The sequence below is a fragment of the Mustelus asterias genome, chromosome 13, assembly GCF_964213995.1.
Source record: "Mustelus asterias chromosome 13, sMusAst1.hap1.1, whole genome shotgun sequence".
Taxonomy (NCBI): domain Eukaryota; kingdom Metazoa; phylum Chordata; class Chondrichthyes; order Carcharhiniformes; family Triakidae; genus Mustelus; species Mustelus asterias.
Window position 1 is genome coordinate 53,859,295 of NC_135813.1, and position 16,336 is coordinate 53,875,630.

The 16,336-nt window shown below is 44.2% G+C and overlaps 1 protein-coding gene across 8 annotated transcripts in view; it reads left to right on the forward strand.

Annotated features, from left to right (window-relative positions):
• The window catches only part of med15 (mediator complex subunit 15), a 146,322-nt gene that overhangs the window by 107,552 nt on the left and 22,434 nt on the right, over positions 1-16,336 (forward strand). For all 8 annotated transcript variants that reach the window (XM_078226766.1, XM_078226768.1, XM_078226770.1 and 5 more), the window contains one exon: positions 4,016-4,150. In XM_078226766.1, the coding sequence (XP_078082892.1) occupies positions 4,016-4,150 (135 nt within the window). The remainder of the gene's footprint in view (positions 1-4,015; positions 4,151-16,336) is intronic.

Genomic DNA, 16,336 nt, shown 5'->3' on the forward strand with positions numbered 1-16,336 from the left:
TCCATGTCCGTTTCCTCAGTAAATGCGGATGCAAAAACACCATTTAGTATCTCCCCATCTCTTTTGGTTCCATACACAGTCTACCACTCTGGTCTTCAAGAGGACCAATTTTATCCTCACTATCCTTTTGCTCCTAACAAACCGAAAGAAGCTCTTTGGATTTTCCTTCACTCTGTCTGCCAAAGCAACCTCATGTCTTCTTTTAACCCTCCTGATATCCCTCTTAAGTAGCTTCTTGCACTTTTTATACTCCTCGAGCATCTGATCTGTTCCTTGCTGCCTGTACATTTCATACAACTGTCTCTTCCTCTTAATCAGTATTACAATCTCCCTCGAGAACCTTATTCCTTATATTCCTTATTCCTATTTACTTTGCCTTTAATCCTGACAGGAACATACAAACTCTGCACACTCAAGATTTCTCCTTTGAAGGCCTCCCACTTTCCATTTACATCCTTACCAGAGAACAGCCTGTGCCAATCCACACTTCCCAGATCCCTTCTCATTTCATCAAATTTGGCCTTTTTCCAGTTCAGAACTTCAACCCGAGGACCAGATCTACCCTCATCCATGATCAGGTTGAAACTAATGGCATTATGATCACTGGATCCAAAGTGTTCCCTCACACTCGCATCCATCACCTGCCCTAACTCATTTCCCAATAGGAGACCCAACATTGCATCCTCTCTAGTTGGCACCTCTATATACTGATGTAGAAAATTCTCCTGAACAAACTCTACCCCGTCTAAACGTTTAACAGTATGCGACTCCCAATCTATATATGGAATATTAAAATCCCCTACTATCACAACTTTGTGTTTCTTGCAGTTGTCAGCTATCTCTCCGCTGATTTGCTCCTCCAATTCTCGCTGACTATTGGGTGGTCTATAATACAACCCCATTAATGTGGTCATACCTTTCCTGTTTCCCATATAGGGCCCCTGTAGACAAGCTCCCTAATCTATCCTGCCTGAGAACCGCTGTAACATTTTCCCTGACCAACAATGCCACCCCCCCACCTTTTATCCCTCTGCCTCTATCCCGCCTGAAACACTGGTACCCCGGAACATTGAGCTGCCAGTCCTGCCCCTCCTGTAGCCAAGTTTCACTAATGGCTACAATGTCATATTTCCATGTGTCTATCCACACCTTCAGCTCATCTGTCTTTCCCACAATACCCCTGGCATTGAAATAGACACACCTCAAAAGGTTATTTCCACCACACTCAACCCTTCCATTTGTGATTTTACTTGAACTAACCTGTCTTTTTACCCCTGCCCCACTATCTGCTCTGGCACTCTGGTTCCCATCCCCCTGCAAATCTAGTTTAAACCCTCCCCAATAACACGAGCAAACCTCCCTGCAAGTATATTGGTCCCCTTGTAGTTTAGGTGTAACCCGTCTCTCTTGTACAGGTCCCACCTGCCCCAGAAGAGGTCCCAATGATCCAACAATCAGAAACCCTGCTCCCTACACCAGTTCCTCAGCCACGTGTTCATCCGCCCAAGCACCCTACTCCTGCCCTCACTGGCACGTGGTACAAGTAGCAATCCTGAGATTACTACCCTCAGGGTCCTGATTTTTAACTTCCTTCCAAGCTCTTTGTACTCACAGTTCAGGACCTCCTCACTCTTCCTACCTACGTTATTTGTACCGATGTGTACCACGACATCTGGCTGATCACCTTTCCAGTGTCAGCACCTTCAGGAACTATATCCCAGTGAGAGTTAGCACCTTCAGGAACTGTATCCCAGTGAGAGTCAGCACATTCAGGAACTGTATCAAAGTGAGAGTCAGCACCTTCAGGAATTGTATCCCAGTGAGAGTCAGGATCTTCAGGAATTGTATCCAGTAATTGTCAGCACCTTCAGGAACTGTCGCTTAGTGAGTGTCAGCACCTTCAGGAGTTGTATCTCAGTGAGAGTCAGCACCTTCAGGAACTGTCCCCAGAGAGAGTCAGCACCTTCAGGAACTATATATATCCCACTGAGAGTCAGCACCTTCAGGAACTGTATCCCAGTGAGAGTCAGCACCTTGAGGAACTGCATCCCAGTGAGAGTCAGCACATTCAGGAACTGTATCCCAGTGAGAGTCAGCACCTTCAGGAACTGTATCCCAGTGAGAGTCAGCACCTTGAGGAACTTCCCCAGTGAGAGTCAGCACCTTCAGAACTGTGTCCCAGTGAGAGTCAGCACCTTCAGGAACTGTATCCCAGTGAGAGTCAGCACCTTCAGGAACTGTATCCCCATGAGAATCAGCACCTTCAGGAAATGTCCCCGAATGAGAGTTTGCACCTTCAGGAACTGTCCCCCACTGAGTGTCGGCAGCTGCTATAACAGTTCCCCATTGAGAGTCAGCACCTTCAGGGACTGTTCTCCAAGGTGTGTCAGCTCCTCCAGGAACTATTCCGTAGTGAGAGTCAGCACCTTGAGGAACTGTCCGCCAGTGAGAGTCAGCAGCTTCCGGAACTGTCCCCCACTGCGAGTCAGCAGCTTCAAGAACTGTTCCTCAGCGAGGGTCAGCACATTCAGGAACTGCATCCCAGTGAGAGTCACCTCCTTAAGGAATTGTATCCCAGTCAGAGTCGGCACCTTCAGGTACTGTATCCCAGTGAGAGTCAGCACCTTCAGGAACTGTCCACCAGCGAATGTCAGAACCTTCATTAACTGTCCCCCAGTGTGAGTCCGCCACTTCAGGAACTGTTTCCCAGTGAAAGTCAGCACCTTTCGTATCTGTATCCTAGTGTGAGTCAGCACCTTCAGGAACTGTATCCCAGTGTGAGTCAGCACCTTCAGGAACTGTATCCCAGTGAGAGTCAGCACCTTCAGGAACTGTATCCCAGTGTGAGTCAGCACCTTCAGGAACTGGCCCCCAGTGAGAGTCAGCACCCTTCGGGAATTGTATCCTAGCGAGAGTCAGCACCTTAGTGAACTGTGTCATAGCGAGAGTTAGCACTTCTGGAACTGTATCCTACTGAGAGTCAGCACCTTCAGAAACTGTATCCCAGTGAGAGTCAGCATCTTGAGGAACTGTATCGCAGTGTGAATTCACTTGCCTGTCGATTAATAATTTTTGTGGTTTAGTCAGTGATGGAAAGTATGGAAACATAACAGTTTATTTGTGCACTGGTAGGTCCAACAAAGCCCAAAGGAACAAATAGCCAGATAATCATTTTTGGTTGGGGGATATAGCTGTCTAATACAGGGGGCGGTTCTCTGAAATTGTACTGCAGATTTTTTTTATCCATCTTAAAATGCAAGTTGGGCTTTAGTTGATTGTCTTATCCAATAGATAATGGTATCCTCCTATGGCATTGTACTGACGCATCACCTCAGAGTACGTATTCCAGTCCTGAACTGGGACTTGCATCCTCTGATAGAGGTGAGGCTGATATGAGCTGAGCCGAGGCTGACGTTAAATATGACCTATACTTTGGTGAACTGACCTTACTGGTTTGAACTAATTTGATACCAGCCTCTGCTTCCTGTAATGTTGCTGATCATCTTAGGTTTCCAGAATGCTAAAAGTTTACTGAGGAATTATCTTTTTTAGATTAAAATAATTCCTTCCTCAATATATTTGCCGAAAAGAACAGTATAAATATGGGAGAAATTACAATGCAGCACAGCTTGTTGAGGATAGGGATAGGCTCTCAGGCAGATGGTATTCTTACTTGTTGGAGTATGTGGTCCAGTTTCATTTGCTATAAAAATGTTGTAGCTGATGCCAATGCACTGACTCTGTGCCAGAGCCGATGCCAGTGCGCACTGACTCTGTGCCAGAGCCGATGCCAGTGCGCACTGACTCTGTGCCAATGCCAGTGCGCACTGACTCTGTACCAGAGCCGACGCCAGTGCACACTGATTCTGTACCAGAGCCGACGCCAGTGTGCACTAACTTTGTACCATGCCTACGCCTGTGGTGCTGTGTATTGGGATAAATGTTGTTGTGACTTCCTACACTGATTCATAAAGGCCCTGAAATCTAAATTGATTATCTTTCTTTGGTGTTGCAGTGAACCCAGGCTCCGTCCCAAGCCCAGCTGGTCGGACGCAAACTGAGGAACAGCAATACCTCGACAAATTGAAGCAGCTGTCAAAGTACATCGACCCTTTGAGGCGGATGATCAATAAAATAGACAAAAATGAAGGTGAGTTCTAACACCTGAAAGTGGACCTCATTTTTTTTGTGTATTGCGCAGAGAGAAGACTCACGTGTTCTCTCCCCTGCAGAGATGGCAGTATAACAAAATATTCAGCGATTACAATACACTGCACTCACTCCCCACTTTAAAAAAAACAGTTTATACATTAAAATGTAACATGCACATAATTTCCCAGAATACATTATGACTAAACCTTCCATCAATCAACAATACAGGTCGGGATAGGTGATGGTGTAGTGGTATCGTCAATGGACTAGTCATCCAGAGATCCAGGGTAAACGCTGGGGACCTGGGTTCAAATCCACCACAGCAGATGCTGACATCTGAATTGAATAAAAATCTGGAATTAAAACTCTAATGATGACCATGAAATCATTATTGATTGTCATAAAAACTCATCAGGTTCACTAATTTCCTTTAGGGAAGAAAATCGGTCATCCTTACCTGGTCTGGCCTCCAAGTGACTACAGCAATGTGGTTGACTCTTAAACGCCCTCAGTTCAAGGGTAATTAGCGACAGCCGAACCAGCGACACCCACATCCCATAAACAGATTAATTAAAGGGTTGGGTGGTATTTTGTTTTTATTGTAATTGCAACTAAAAGATATACTTGACCAAAATTCCCAGATTAATTTACATGGAAATGACAAAAATGTTTTCCGAATGCCAATGTATACATACTGGCATTCAGGAAACTTTTTTAAGTATCATTTTATTAGAAGTATTCCAGAAAAAAGAGACATTTTGTTGAAGCATTTTGTCATATACTCATCAGGACAATTGCAAGAACACAACGCAAGGGAAAACAAATTTATTCTGTATGAGAAGAGAGTGCTGATTGGCTGACAAGTGGACTCTGATTGGTGGAAGTGTTGCCTTGGAGAATGCACCAGTTGATGGTGACTGACAGTTAACTGTTTAGCCTTGTTTGAAATTTAAATCAGACAGCTTGACTCTGACTGATTTTGATTTGATTTTATTTATTATTGTCACGTATTGGTGTACGGTGAAAAGTATTCTTGCACGCTATACCGATAAAACATTCCGTTCATAGAGAAGGAAAGGAGACAGTGCAGAATGTAGTGTTACAGTCATAGCTAGGGTACAGAGAAAGATCAACTTAATGCAAGGTAGGTCCATTCAAAAGTCTGATGGCAGCAGGGAAGAAGCTGTTCTTGAGTCGGTTGGTACGTGTCCTCAGACTTTTGTATCTTCTTCCCGACAGAAGAAGGTGGAAGAGAGTATGTCTGGGGTGCGTGAGGTCCTTAATTATGCTGGCTGCTTTTCCGAGGCAGCGGGAAGTGTAGATAGAGTTAATGGATGGGAGGCTGCTTTGCGTGATGGATTGGGCTACATTCACGACCTTTTGTAGTTTCTTGCGGTCTTGGACAGAGCAGGAGCCATACCAAGCTGTTGTACCTTGCCTGTTGTGAACAACAGAAGGGACATGATATGATATGATCCACCAGTCTTTGGAACTTTCTACATATCTAGCATCACTGATGCTGAAATTCATATACTACATTACTCATTTCTTTGATAGGCAGAAGTTTCTTTAGCTTGATGGCAGCACCCTGTTAGTGGTGAATATCACTTGTGTTGTTAATGCATAGCAGCTGTGTGAAATAGCTAGCTTTATCTGTTCCTAAAATGTTTGAGATACCTTACACCTCTTGGTTAATCTGAGGTAGACTTGGCACTTTTCAGGGCCAAAGGTGGCAGCCTTAGGCCCCTTCATGTGTTGCACAATATACAGCATAAAACATGTATACACATTGCGTCTGTTTCAACTAAACAAAATAAATGACAGAATTCACTGGTCAATTCCTCAGGGCAATGCCTTGACCAATATATATTTAATTAGAAGTATTGCTGAAAAAAGAGACATTTTGTTGAAGGGTTTTGTCATGTACTCATCAGGACAATTGCAAGGATACAAGGGAAAACAAATTCATTCTGTATAAGAGAGTGCTGATTGGTTGGCAATCAGAGTCTGATTTCAATTTCAAACAATGTTTAGCAGTTAACTGTTAGTCATCATCAACTGGTGCATTTTCCATGGTAAGACCTCTACCAATCAGAGTCCATTTGCCAACCAATCTGCATTCTCTTCTCATACAGTATGAAGTTGTTTTTTCCCTGACATTGATGTTCTTCTGATTGTCTTGATGATTGCAAGATGAAAAGCTCCAACAAAATGTCTCTTTTTTCAGCAATGCTCAAATTCCTCACTACAACAAAGGATAATTTGATAAGGAATGAAAAGAATAATTTCCTCCTTGAATATTTCTGAAAAAAGAGACATCCCATCAAAGCATTTCGTCTTGAACTCACCAGGATAGCTCTCAATAATTTTCCACCCTTAAGGGGGAACAACAGTTTATACAGCGTGAGTAGAGTGCACTGATTGATTGGCAAGTGGACTCCGATGTTGGAGGTGTTATCACGGAGAATGCAGCATGGAACAGCTTTGTTCAAATTCAAATTGGGCAGGTTGACTCTGATTGGCTAAGGCATTGCTCTGGGGAATGAACCAGGGAACGATTATCCCTAAACTTAACAAGCTTACCTTTAGGGAAAGGTGCCACCTGTGGAAATGTTCCTTTTGTCTACTTCCAGCATGCGTAAGTGTGCCACACTGCCAGCCAGACTAACAATCTTAAATTGATTTTCAGTTTAATTCTTTGCACTTAATATCCTTAACTTCCTCCTTCCTCCTTCCTGCACACTTCAGATTAACCTATCTGGCTTCTTTCTCTTTCTGTCCGGGTATCATCTTCCATTTCCATTAGCTTGACTCTTTATGACTTCTGCTTTACTTTCTGACTTTCGCTTCAGACTGTAGGAGAAAGTTGAACTAAAGGAGGTTTATCATACTGAAAGCAAATTACTGCGGATGCTAGAATCTGAAACAGAAATCTCAGCAGGTCTGATAGCATCTGTGGAGAGGGAATAGAGCTGACGTTTCATGTCTGGATGACCTTCATCAGAGCTGGTTTAGTCTTTCAAACAAAAGGCCCACTCGAGTCTCTCTCCATCTTCGCTAGATATGTGAATGTACCTAATCTTTTTACAAGAATTCCAATCACATACTTCTCCTTATCACCTTGCTGGTCTTTCACCCTGATCTTCTGACCACATTGAATTATTTTAGTTTCATGCCTAGTGTACTATCATAACTAATCTTCTTGCCATGCTTTTCTCTGACTTTGCTATTGTGCAGTAAGAAGTCTCAAACACCAGGTTAAAGTCCAACAGGTTTATTTGGTAGCAAACACCATAAGCTTTCGGAGCGCTGCTCCTTCGTCAGATGGAGTGGTCTCTGTTCTCCAACAGTGCACAGACTCCACATCTCCACATCTTTGCTATTGTGATCAGGTTTAAATAAACTCAACTTTGTCATAGGAACATGTTTAAACACTAAAGTTGTACAGTGAGCAACTATTGTAGACTGTGAGTTGATTCTGTAAGAGAACAGAACATTCTCTAGCCTGTGAAGAGGGGAAACATGGAAATTACTGCCTAGCTTGCTGCCTAGGAAATACTTCTGCGAAGACCTCTTTGCAATCTTTTCACTGCACCATTCGATGCTGGGTGATATATTGATATTAAACTCTGATTCCATTCTTACTGAGAAATATTACAAACTATTCTGATGTAAACTATGGACCCTGACACCAACCTCTCTGGCAACCCATAAATTACAAACCAACTTCTCAAACTCTCAATAATTTTGGCACTTGTGGTATTGGTCATAGACTCAGCATTTATCTACTTGCTGCAGCTATCGAACCAAAACAGAATACTGTATCCCTTCCACTTCCAAGGAATCAGTATATACTTGTTCCCATGCTTTCTCGTGTTTATCCATGGAATGAAAGGAACGTTGTTTGAATTATTTCTCATTCTGAGACACAGATTTCACCAACACTTCAATATCTCAGAAATAGTTTCTTGCTTTGCTTTCATACAGACTCTCTCTAATCTTGGGCGGAATAATGGCTCTTAAACCCTAAAGGAGAAAGCCCTGATTTACACTCAGTTAAAACCTTCAATTTCTCATCATCACACTCTTTAGGCCAACCATTCATGACATGATTGAGCTCTTGGGGGCGGCACGGTAGCACAGTGGTTAGCACTGCTGCTTCACAGCTCCAGGGTCCCGGGTTCGATTCCCGGCTCGGGTCACTGTCTGTGTGGAGTTTGCACATTCTCCTCGTGTCTGCGTGGGTTTCCTCCGGGTGCTCCGGTTTCCTCCCACAGTCCAAAGATGTGCGGGTTAGGTTGATTGGCCAGGTTAAAAATTGCCCCTTAGAGTCCTGAGATGCGTAGATTAGCGGGTAAAATATGTGGGGGTAGGGCCTGGGTGGGATTGTGGTCGGTGTAGACTCGATGGGCCGAATGGCCTCCTTCTGCACTGTAGGGTTTCTATGATTTCTATGATTCTCTTTACTAAGCACTACATCTTTGTGAGTTTCTCCATTAATTCTGGCAGACATTGGGCATGTCATCTGTGTATATAAAGTAATTAACAGGCAACTCAGTGGCTAAAAGTGAATCAGTATTTATGGGAAATCTTGAAAGTCGACTGCATTTGCATGATCTGCTGACATACAATATTTAACGTCATACTGATGGCTTATTTTATCATTTGGTCCTCCTTATTCAAAGACCATTTTGTACCCTCCTAACTCTTCCGGCCAGTTCAGGAAAAGAACTCCCTTGCATTCTACTACTATAGTTTTCTGCCATTTCCATGGCCCTGGCCTCATCGCAGGTCTCCTTCCATGGCAGCTTTTAAAAGCAGGGTCAGAATTTTATTGTTCTTTCGGCCTCCTACGAAAGTGTCTCTAAATTTGAGTTCTGAATTAGTGCCATAACCACGGTAGTGAGAGAGTTTAACTCGAGAATGTAATCTCCTATACCTCACGTGGCAACTCCGTTTCCTTTGACAGAATGTAGCTCTCAGTGCAATCTCATTCCGAGTCGTGCCATAATAGGTGTCCAGAATCTCATTCATTTCAGCATATTCCATGGTATGGAATATGATCCACTACAGTTTGCCGACCGCCGCAACAGGTCCACAGCAGACATCGTTTACCTGGCCCTGCACTCAACCCTAGAACACCTAGATAACAAGGACACCTATGTCAGACTCCTATTTATTGACTACAGCTCAGCCTTCAACACTATTATTCCCACAAAACTCATCTTGGGCCTTGTCACCTCCCTCTGCGAATGGATCCTGAACTTCCTAACTCACAGTCCATAATCAATAAAGATAGGCAACCACACCTGCTCCACGATCATCCTCAACAAGGTGCCCCACAAGGCTGTGTTCTCAGCCCCATACTATACACCTTATACACCTATTATTGTGTGGCCAAATTCCCCTCCAATTCGATTTTCAAGTTTGCTGGCGGCACCACCATAGTGGGTCGGACCTCAAACAATGATGAGACAGAGTACAGAAATGAGTTAGAGAATCTGGTGAACTGTTGCGGCAACAATAATCTCTCCCTCAAGGTCAACAAAACGAAGGAGATCGTCATCGACTTCAGGAAGCGTAAAGGAGAACATGCCCCTGTCTATATCAACGGGGATGAAGTAGAAAGGGTCAAGAGCTTCAAGTTTTTAGGTGTCCAGATCACTAACAACCTGTTCTGGTCCCCCCATGCCGCTACTATAGTTAAGAAAGCCCACCAACGCCTCTACCTTCTCAGAAGACTAAGGAAATTTGGCATGTCCGCTACTTTTACAGATGCACCATAGAAAACATTCTTTCTGGTTGTATCACAGCTTGGTATGGCTCCTGCTCTGCCCAAGACCGCAAGGAACTACAAAAGGTCGTGAATGTAGCCCAATCCATCACGCAAACCAGCCTCCCATCCATTGACTCTGTCTACACTTCCCGCTGCCTCGGAAAAGTAGTCAGCATAATTAAGGACCCCACGCACCCTGGACATTCTCTCTTCCACCTTCTTCCGTCAAGAAAAAACTACAAAAGTCTGAGGTCACGTACCAACCGAATCGAGAACAGCTTCTTCCCTGCTGTTGTCAGACTTTTGAATGAACTTACTTTACATTAAGTTGATCTTTCTCTACACCCTACCTATGACTGTAACACTACATTCTGCACACTCTCGTTTCCTTCTCTATGAATGGTATGTTTTGTCTGTATAGCGTGCAAGAAACAATACTTTTCATTGTATACTAATACTTGTGACAATAATAAATCAAATTAAATCAGGTACTGGAGTCTCATGGGCAGTACTGGTTTGACACTACATCAAAAGCACCTGGCTCTATGATGCTGAAGAAAACATTTAATTTATCATCTCCAATTTTATGCACTTTCAGCCAAATTCATTCATAAAACTTAATTTTACCCACACTCCCAATTGTTGCCGAATATGCTTTCAGTGTCATTTTTGCAATCAATTACAGAACATGCTGACTCATTGAGTTGCACATGGAGCAATCTCTCAAACCACTCAAACTTACCTGGAGGAGTTTCAAAAAGCATGTCATAATGATTTTCAGTCTTTAATTTTGTGAATGAAATGTAAACAGTAATTCTATACCAGTCTTGTTGACATCTTCCTGTTTATTGTGCTGAGTAAAGGCTCACCATGTGGTCTCACTGTAAGCAACCAATCTTGAATTAACTTTATTTACACCTCTACAGCACAGGGGGCAGAATGACTAAAAGCCCAACTTGTACAATATACTAACATGTTTTTCCCTGGAGATTGGGATCACACCCCAGGCTGGAGATGTGGAGCAGCCTGAATGTTGGAGCCTTCCTTGCATAAGTTGCCTAAAGAGCAATCTTTCTGAATAATTCAGGGGGTCCCAGCTCCCTGCCCCCCCGCCCCCCCCACCACCAACCACCATCACCAGATTTACTATCATGCAGTAATTTAATAAAGTTTTCTTTTGATTGGTAGGTTTGAATTATTTGCTAGAAAATTTTCCAAGTAACTCAATGCATAATGGAATCAGAGGGACCAGCTTCCAATTGCCGTCAGTGCTGAGTTAGCTGCTCTTAGCCAAGGCATTTCTGGAGTTATAATTGGCCTCAGTGACTTTGGGCCAGCAACGGGAGAATGGAGTCGGTGTTCCTTCTCCTGTTAGCGTCATTCATTAAGTAGGAAGCTATTCATTTTGGTAGGAAGAAAATATAAAATAAAGGGTACAACTGTAAAGGAGGTACTAGAACAGAGGCACCTGGATGTGTGTATGTGCCCAAGTATTCTTGCTTTGCATGTGCAGTAATCACCAAGCCAGGCAATAGCTTCCGCAGTGGCTCAGTGGAGCTCTCAGAGCCCTCTGCTGAATTTTGCCAGGGGGCAGTCTTCAATGATGAGTCATTGATCTTGGTGCACCACAGTTGCAGTCTGAGCTCCCTGCAAGGTCGCACTTGTGCCGATTTGCTGACATGGTTGAGAAGGGCCCAGTGTTGGTGTGGCAGGTTGAAGCCATATGCATGGGCTATGGGTCTGTGATGAGGAAGTGGTCTTTAATGGTGGAGTGCTGGTTCCATTCCTGCCACCATAGGGTCTCTGCTGTTATTCCTTGCCATGGTGATCTTAGCCATACAGGCTGGTGTGAAGGGAGATGAACAGCAGGTGGATTGATAAAATCCTTTTGTAGCGGCCGGCTTGGATTGATGTAAACCTTCTCTGGGAGTTTTCTTCTTTCTTAAGTCTTTGAAGGTAACAGGACAGGTTGGTAGAGTAGTTAATAAAGCACATCTCATCCTGGGCTTTATTAATAAGTCATGATGTGGAGATGCCGGCGTTGGACTGGGGTGAACACAGTAAGAAGTCTCACAACACCAGGTTAAAGTCCAACAGGTTTATTTGGTAGTAAATACCATAAGCTTTCGGAGCGCTGCTCCTTCATCAGATGGAGTGGAAATGTGCTCTCAAACAGTGCAAACAGACAAAATCAAGTTGCAGAATACTGATTAGAATGCGAATCCTACAGCCAGCCAGGTCTTAAAGGTACAGACAATGTGGGTGGAGGGAACATTAAACACAGGTTAAAGAGATGTGTATTGTCTCCAGACAGAACAGCTAGTGAGATTCTGCAAGCCCAGGAGGCAAGCTGTGGGGGTTACTGATAGTGTGACATAAATCCAACATCCCGGTTTAGGCCGTCCTCATGTGTGCGGAACTTGGCTATCAGTTTCTACTCAGCGACTCTGCGCTGTCGTGAAGGCCGCCTTGGAGAACGCTTACCTGAAGATCCAAGGCAGAATGCCCGTGACTGCTGAAGTGCTCCCCCACAGGAAGAGAACAGTCTTGCCTGGTGATTGTCGAGCGGTGTTCATTCATCCGTTGTCGTAGCGTCAGACGCTACGACAACGGATGAATGAACACCGCTCGACAATCACCAGGCAAGACTGGTCTCTTCCTGTGGGGGAGCACTTCAGCAGTCACGGGCATTCAGCCTTGGATCTTCAGGTAAGCGTTCTCCAAGGCGGCCTTCACGACACACGACAGCGCAGAGTCGCTGAGCAGAAACTGATAGCCAAGTTCCGCACACATGAGGACGGCCTAAACCGGGATGTTGGATTTATGTCACACTATCAGTAACCCCCACAGCTTGCCTCCTGGGCTTGCAGAATCTCACGAGCTGTTCTGTCTGGAGACAATACACATCTCTTTAACCTGTGTTTAATGTTCCCTCCACCCACATTGTCTGTACCTTTAAGACCTGGCTGGCTGTAGGATTCGCATTCTAATCAGTATTCTGCAACTTGATTCTGTCTGTTTGCACTGTTTGAGAGCAGATTTCCACTCCATCTGGCGAAGGGGCAGTGCTCCGAAAGCTTATGGTATTTGCTACCAAATAAACCTGTTGGACTTTAACCTGGTGTTGTGAGACTTCTTACTTTATTAATAAGGGCATAGAATACAAAGGAAGGAAGTTATGTTAAATTTGAATAAAATACTGGTTCGGCCTCAACTGGAGTATTGTGCCCAGTTGTGGGCACCACATTTTAGGAAGAATGTGAAGGCTTTAGAGATCGTGCAGAAAATATTCACCAGAATGATCCCAGAGATGCGGAACTTCATTAAGTAGAAAGGAGAAGTTGGGACTGTCTTCCTTGGACAAGAAAAGATTGATCAGAGATTTGATAGAGTTGTTCAAAATCACAGAGTTTGGACAGAGTGGAATGGGAGAATCTGTTCAGATTGGTGGAACCAAATGAGACTGAATTAGGGTAATTGGCAAATGAAGCAATGGCAACATGAGAAACTTTTTCAGGCAAACAATGATTAAGATCTGGAATGCACAACCTGAAAGTGGTGGAGGCAGGGTCAACTGAGGCTTTCAAAAGGAAATTGGATCATTACCTGAAAAACATTCCAGGACTTTGGAGAACAGGCAGGGGTTGGCATTGGTTGAGGGTTAACCCAAAGGGTGTGCTAACACAGACACAGCCAGCTGAAAAGTCTCCTGCATTGTATCCATTCTAGGATACTGCTGTTAAACACACCTATATTTTAATTCATTTATGGGATGTGGGCACTGCTGGCTGGACCAGCATTTGTTATCCCTCCCGAACTGTCCGCATTCCAGAGGACATTTGAGAGTCAATCACATTGCTGTGGATTTGGAGTCACATGTAGGCTAGATCAGACAAGGATGGCAGATTTCCTTCCCTAAAGGACATTAATGAACCTGATAGGTTTTTATAACAATCAACAATGGTTCCCTTCTAGATCTTTTATTTAATTCAAACTTCACCATCTGATTGTGATGGGATTTGAACCCGGATCCCCAGATCTTACCCTGGGTCTCTGAATTACTAGTCCAGTCACTGCCTCCTCTTGTGGAGCCCAAGTTTAGAGGAGATTGGGCAGTTTATTTAAAATTTATTTTCTAGTTGTGAGCATCAGTGGCAGAGCCAGAACTTAGTTGCCTGAAGAGGGCTGCTCTCTTGACCTGCTGGTAACTATTATTAAATTGCTTGCTAGGCTACTTCAGAGAGCAGTTCACAGTCAACCACATTGGTGTAGGACTGGAGTCATCCCATGCGCTCACCTCAAACAGGGAGCCATCTTCAATATCTCCATTCCCTTATACAAGAGGAGAGGTTAGGGGGAGGCGATGGCCAAGTGGTATTATCACTGGATTATTAATCCAGAAACTCAGCTAATGTTCTTGGGACCCAGGTTCGAATCCCACCACGGCAGAGGGTGGAATTTGAATTCAGTAAAAAAAGAATCTGAATTAAGAATCTACTGATGACCATGAAACCATTGTTGATTGTTGGAAAAACCCATCTGGTTCACTAATAGTCAAAGAACAAAGAACAAAAAAAATTACAGCACAGCAACAGGCCTTTCGGCCCTCCAAGCCTGCACCGACCATGCTACCCGACTGAACTAAAACCACCTACCCTTCCGGGGACCATATCCCTCTATTTCCATCCCATTCATGTACTTGTCAAGACGCCCCTTAAAAGTCACTATCATATCTGCTTCCACTACCTCCCCCAGCAGCGAGTTGCAAGCACCCACCACCCTCTGTGTAAAAAAACTTGCCTCATACATTTCCTTTAAACCTTGCCCCTCATACCTTAAACCTATGCCCCCTAGTAATTAACTCTTGCACCCTGGGAAAAAGCTTCTGACTATCCACTCTGTCCATGCCCCTCATAATCTTGTAGACTTCTATCAGGTTTCCCCTCAAACTCCATTGTTCCAGTGAGAACAAACCAAGTTTTTCCAACCTCTCCTCATAGCTAATGCCCTCCATACCAGGCAACATCCTGGTAAATATTTTCTGTACCCTCTCCAAAGCCTCCACATCCTTCTGGTAGTGTGGAGACCAGAATTGAACACTATATTCCAAGTGCGGCCTAACTAAGGGTCTGTAAAGCTGCAACATGACTTGCCAATTTGTAAACTCAATGCCACAGCTGATGAAGGCAAGCATGCTGTATGCCTTCTTGACTACCTTCTCCACCTGCATTGCCACTTTCAGTGACCTGTGTACCTGTGCACGCAGATCCCTCTGCCTATCAATAGTCTTATTGTATATTTCCTATCTGTATTAGACCTTCCAAAATGCATTACCTCTCATTTGTCCGGATTAAACTCATCTGCCATCTCTCCGTCCAAGTCTCCAATGGATCTATATCTTGCTGTATCCTCTGATGGTCCTCATTGCAATCCGCAAATCCACCAACCTTTGTGTCGTCCACAAACCTACTAATCAAACCAGTTGCATTTTCCTCCAAATCATTTATATATATATTACAAACAGCAACGGTCCCAGCACTGATCCCTGAGGAACACCACTTGTCACAGCCCTCCATTCAGAAATGCACCCTTCCACTGCTATCCTCTGTCTTCCATGACCAAGCTTGTTCTGTATCCACCTTGCCAGCTCACCTCTGATCCCATGCAACTTCACCTTCTGCACCAGTCTACCATGAGGGACCTTGTCAAAGGCCTTACTGAAGTCCATGTAGACAACATCCACTGCTCTACCCTCATCAATCATCTTCGTCTCTTCCTCGAAAAACTCAATCAAGTTAGTGAAGCACCACCTCCCCTTCATAAAACCATGTTGCCTCTCACTAATACGTCCACTTATTTCCAAGTGGGAGTAAATCCTGACTCGCAGAATCCTCTCCAATAATTTCCCTACCACTAACGTAAGGCTCACCGGCCTGTAATTATCTGGATTACTCTTGCTCTTAAACCAACGAATGACACTGGCTATTCTCCAATCCTCTGGGACCTCCCCTGTAGCCAGTGAGGATACAAAGATTTCTCTCAAGGCCCCAGCAATTTCCTCCCTTTCCTCTCTCAGCATTCTGGGCTATATCCCATCAGGTCCTGGGGACTTGTCTACCTTAGTGTTTCTCAAGAACTCCAATACCTCCTTTTTGATCTCAACATGACTCAAACTATCTACAGACCCTTTCCCAGACTCATCATCCACCAAGTCCTTCTCTTTGGTGAATTAAATACTGATGCAAGGTACTCATTTAATACCTCGTCCATTTTCTCTGGCTCCACGCATAAATTCCCTCCCCTGTCCTTGAGTGGACCCACCCTCTCCCTGGCTACCCTCTTGCTCTTTATATATGTATAAAAAGCCTTGGGATTTTCCTTAATCCTGCTGGCCAATGACTTTTCATG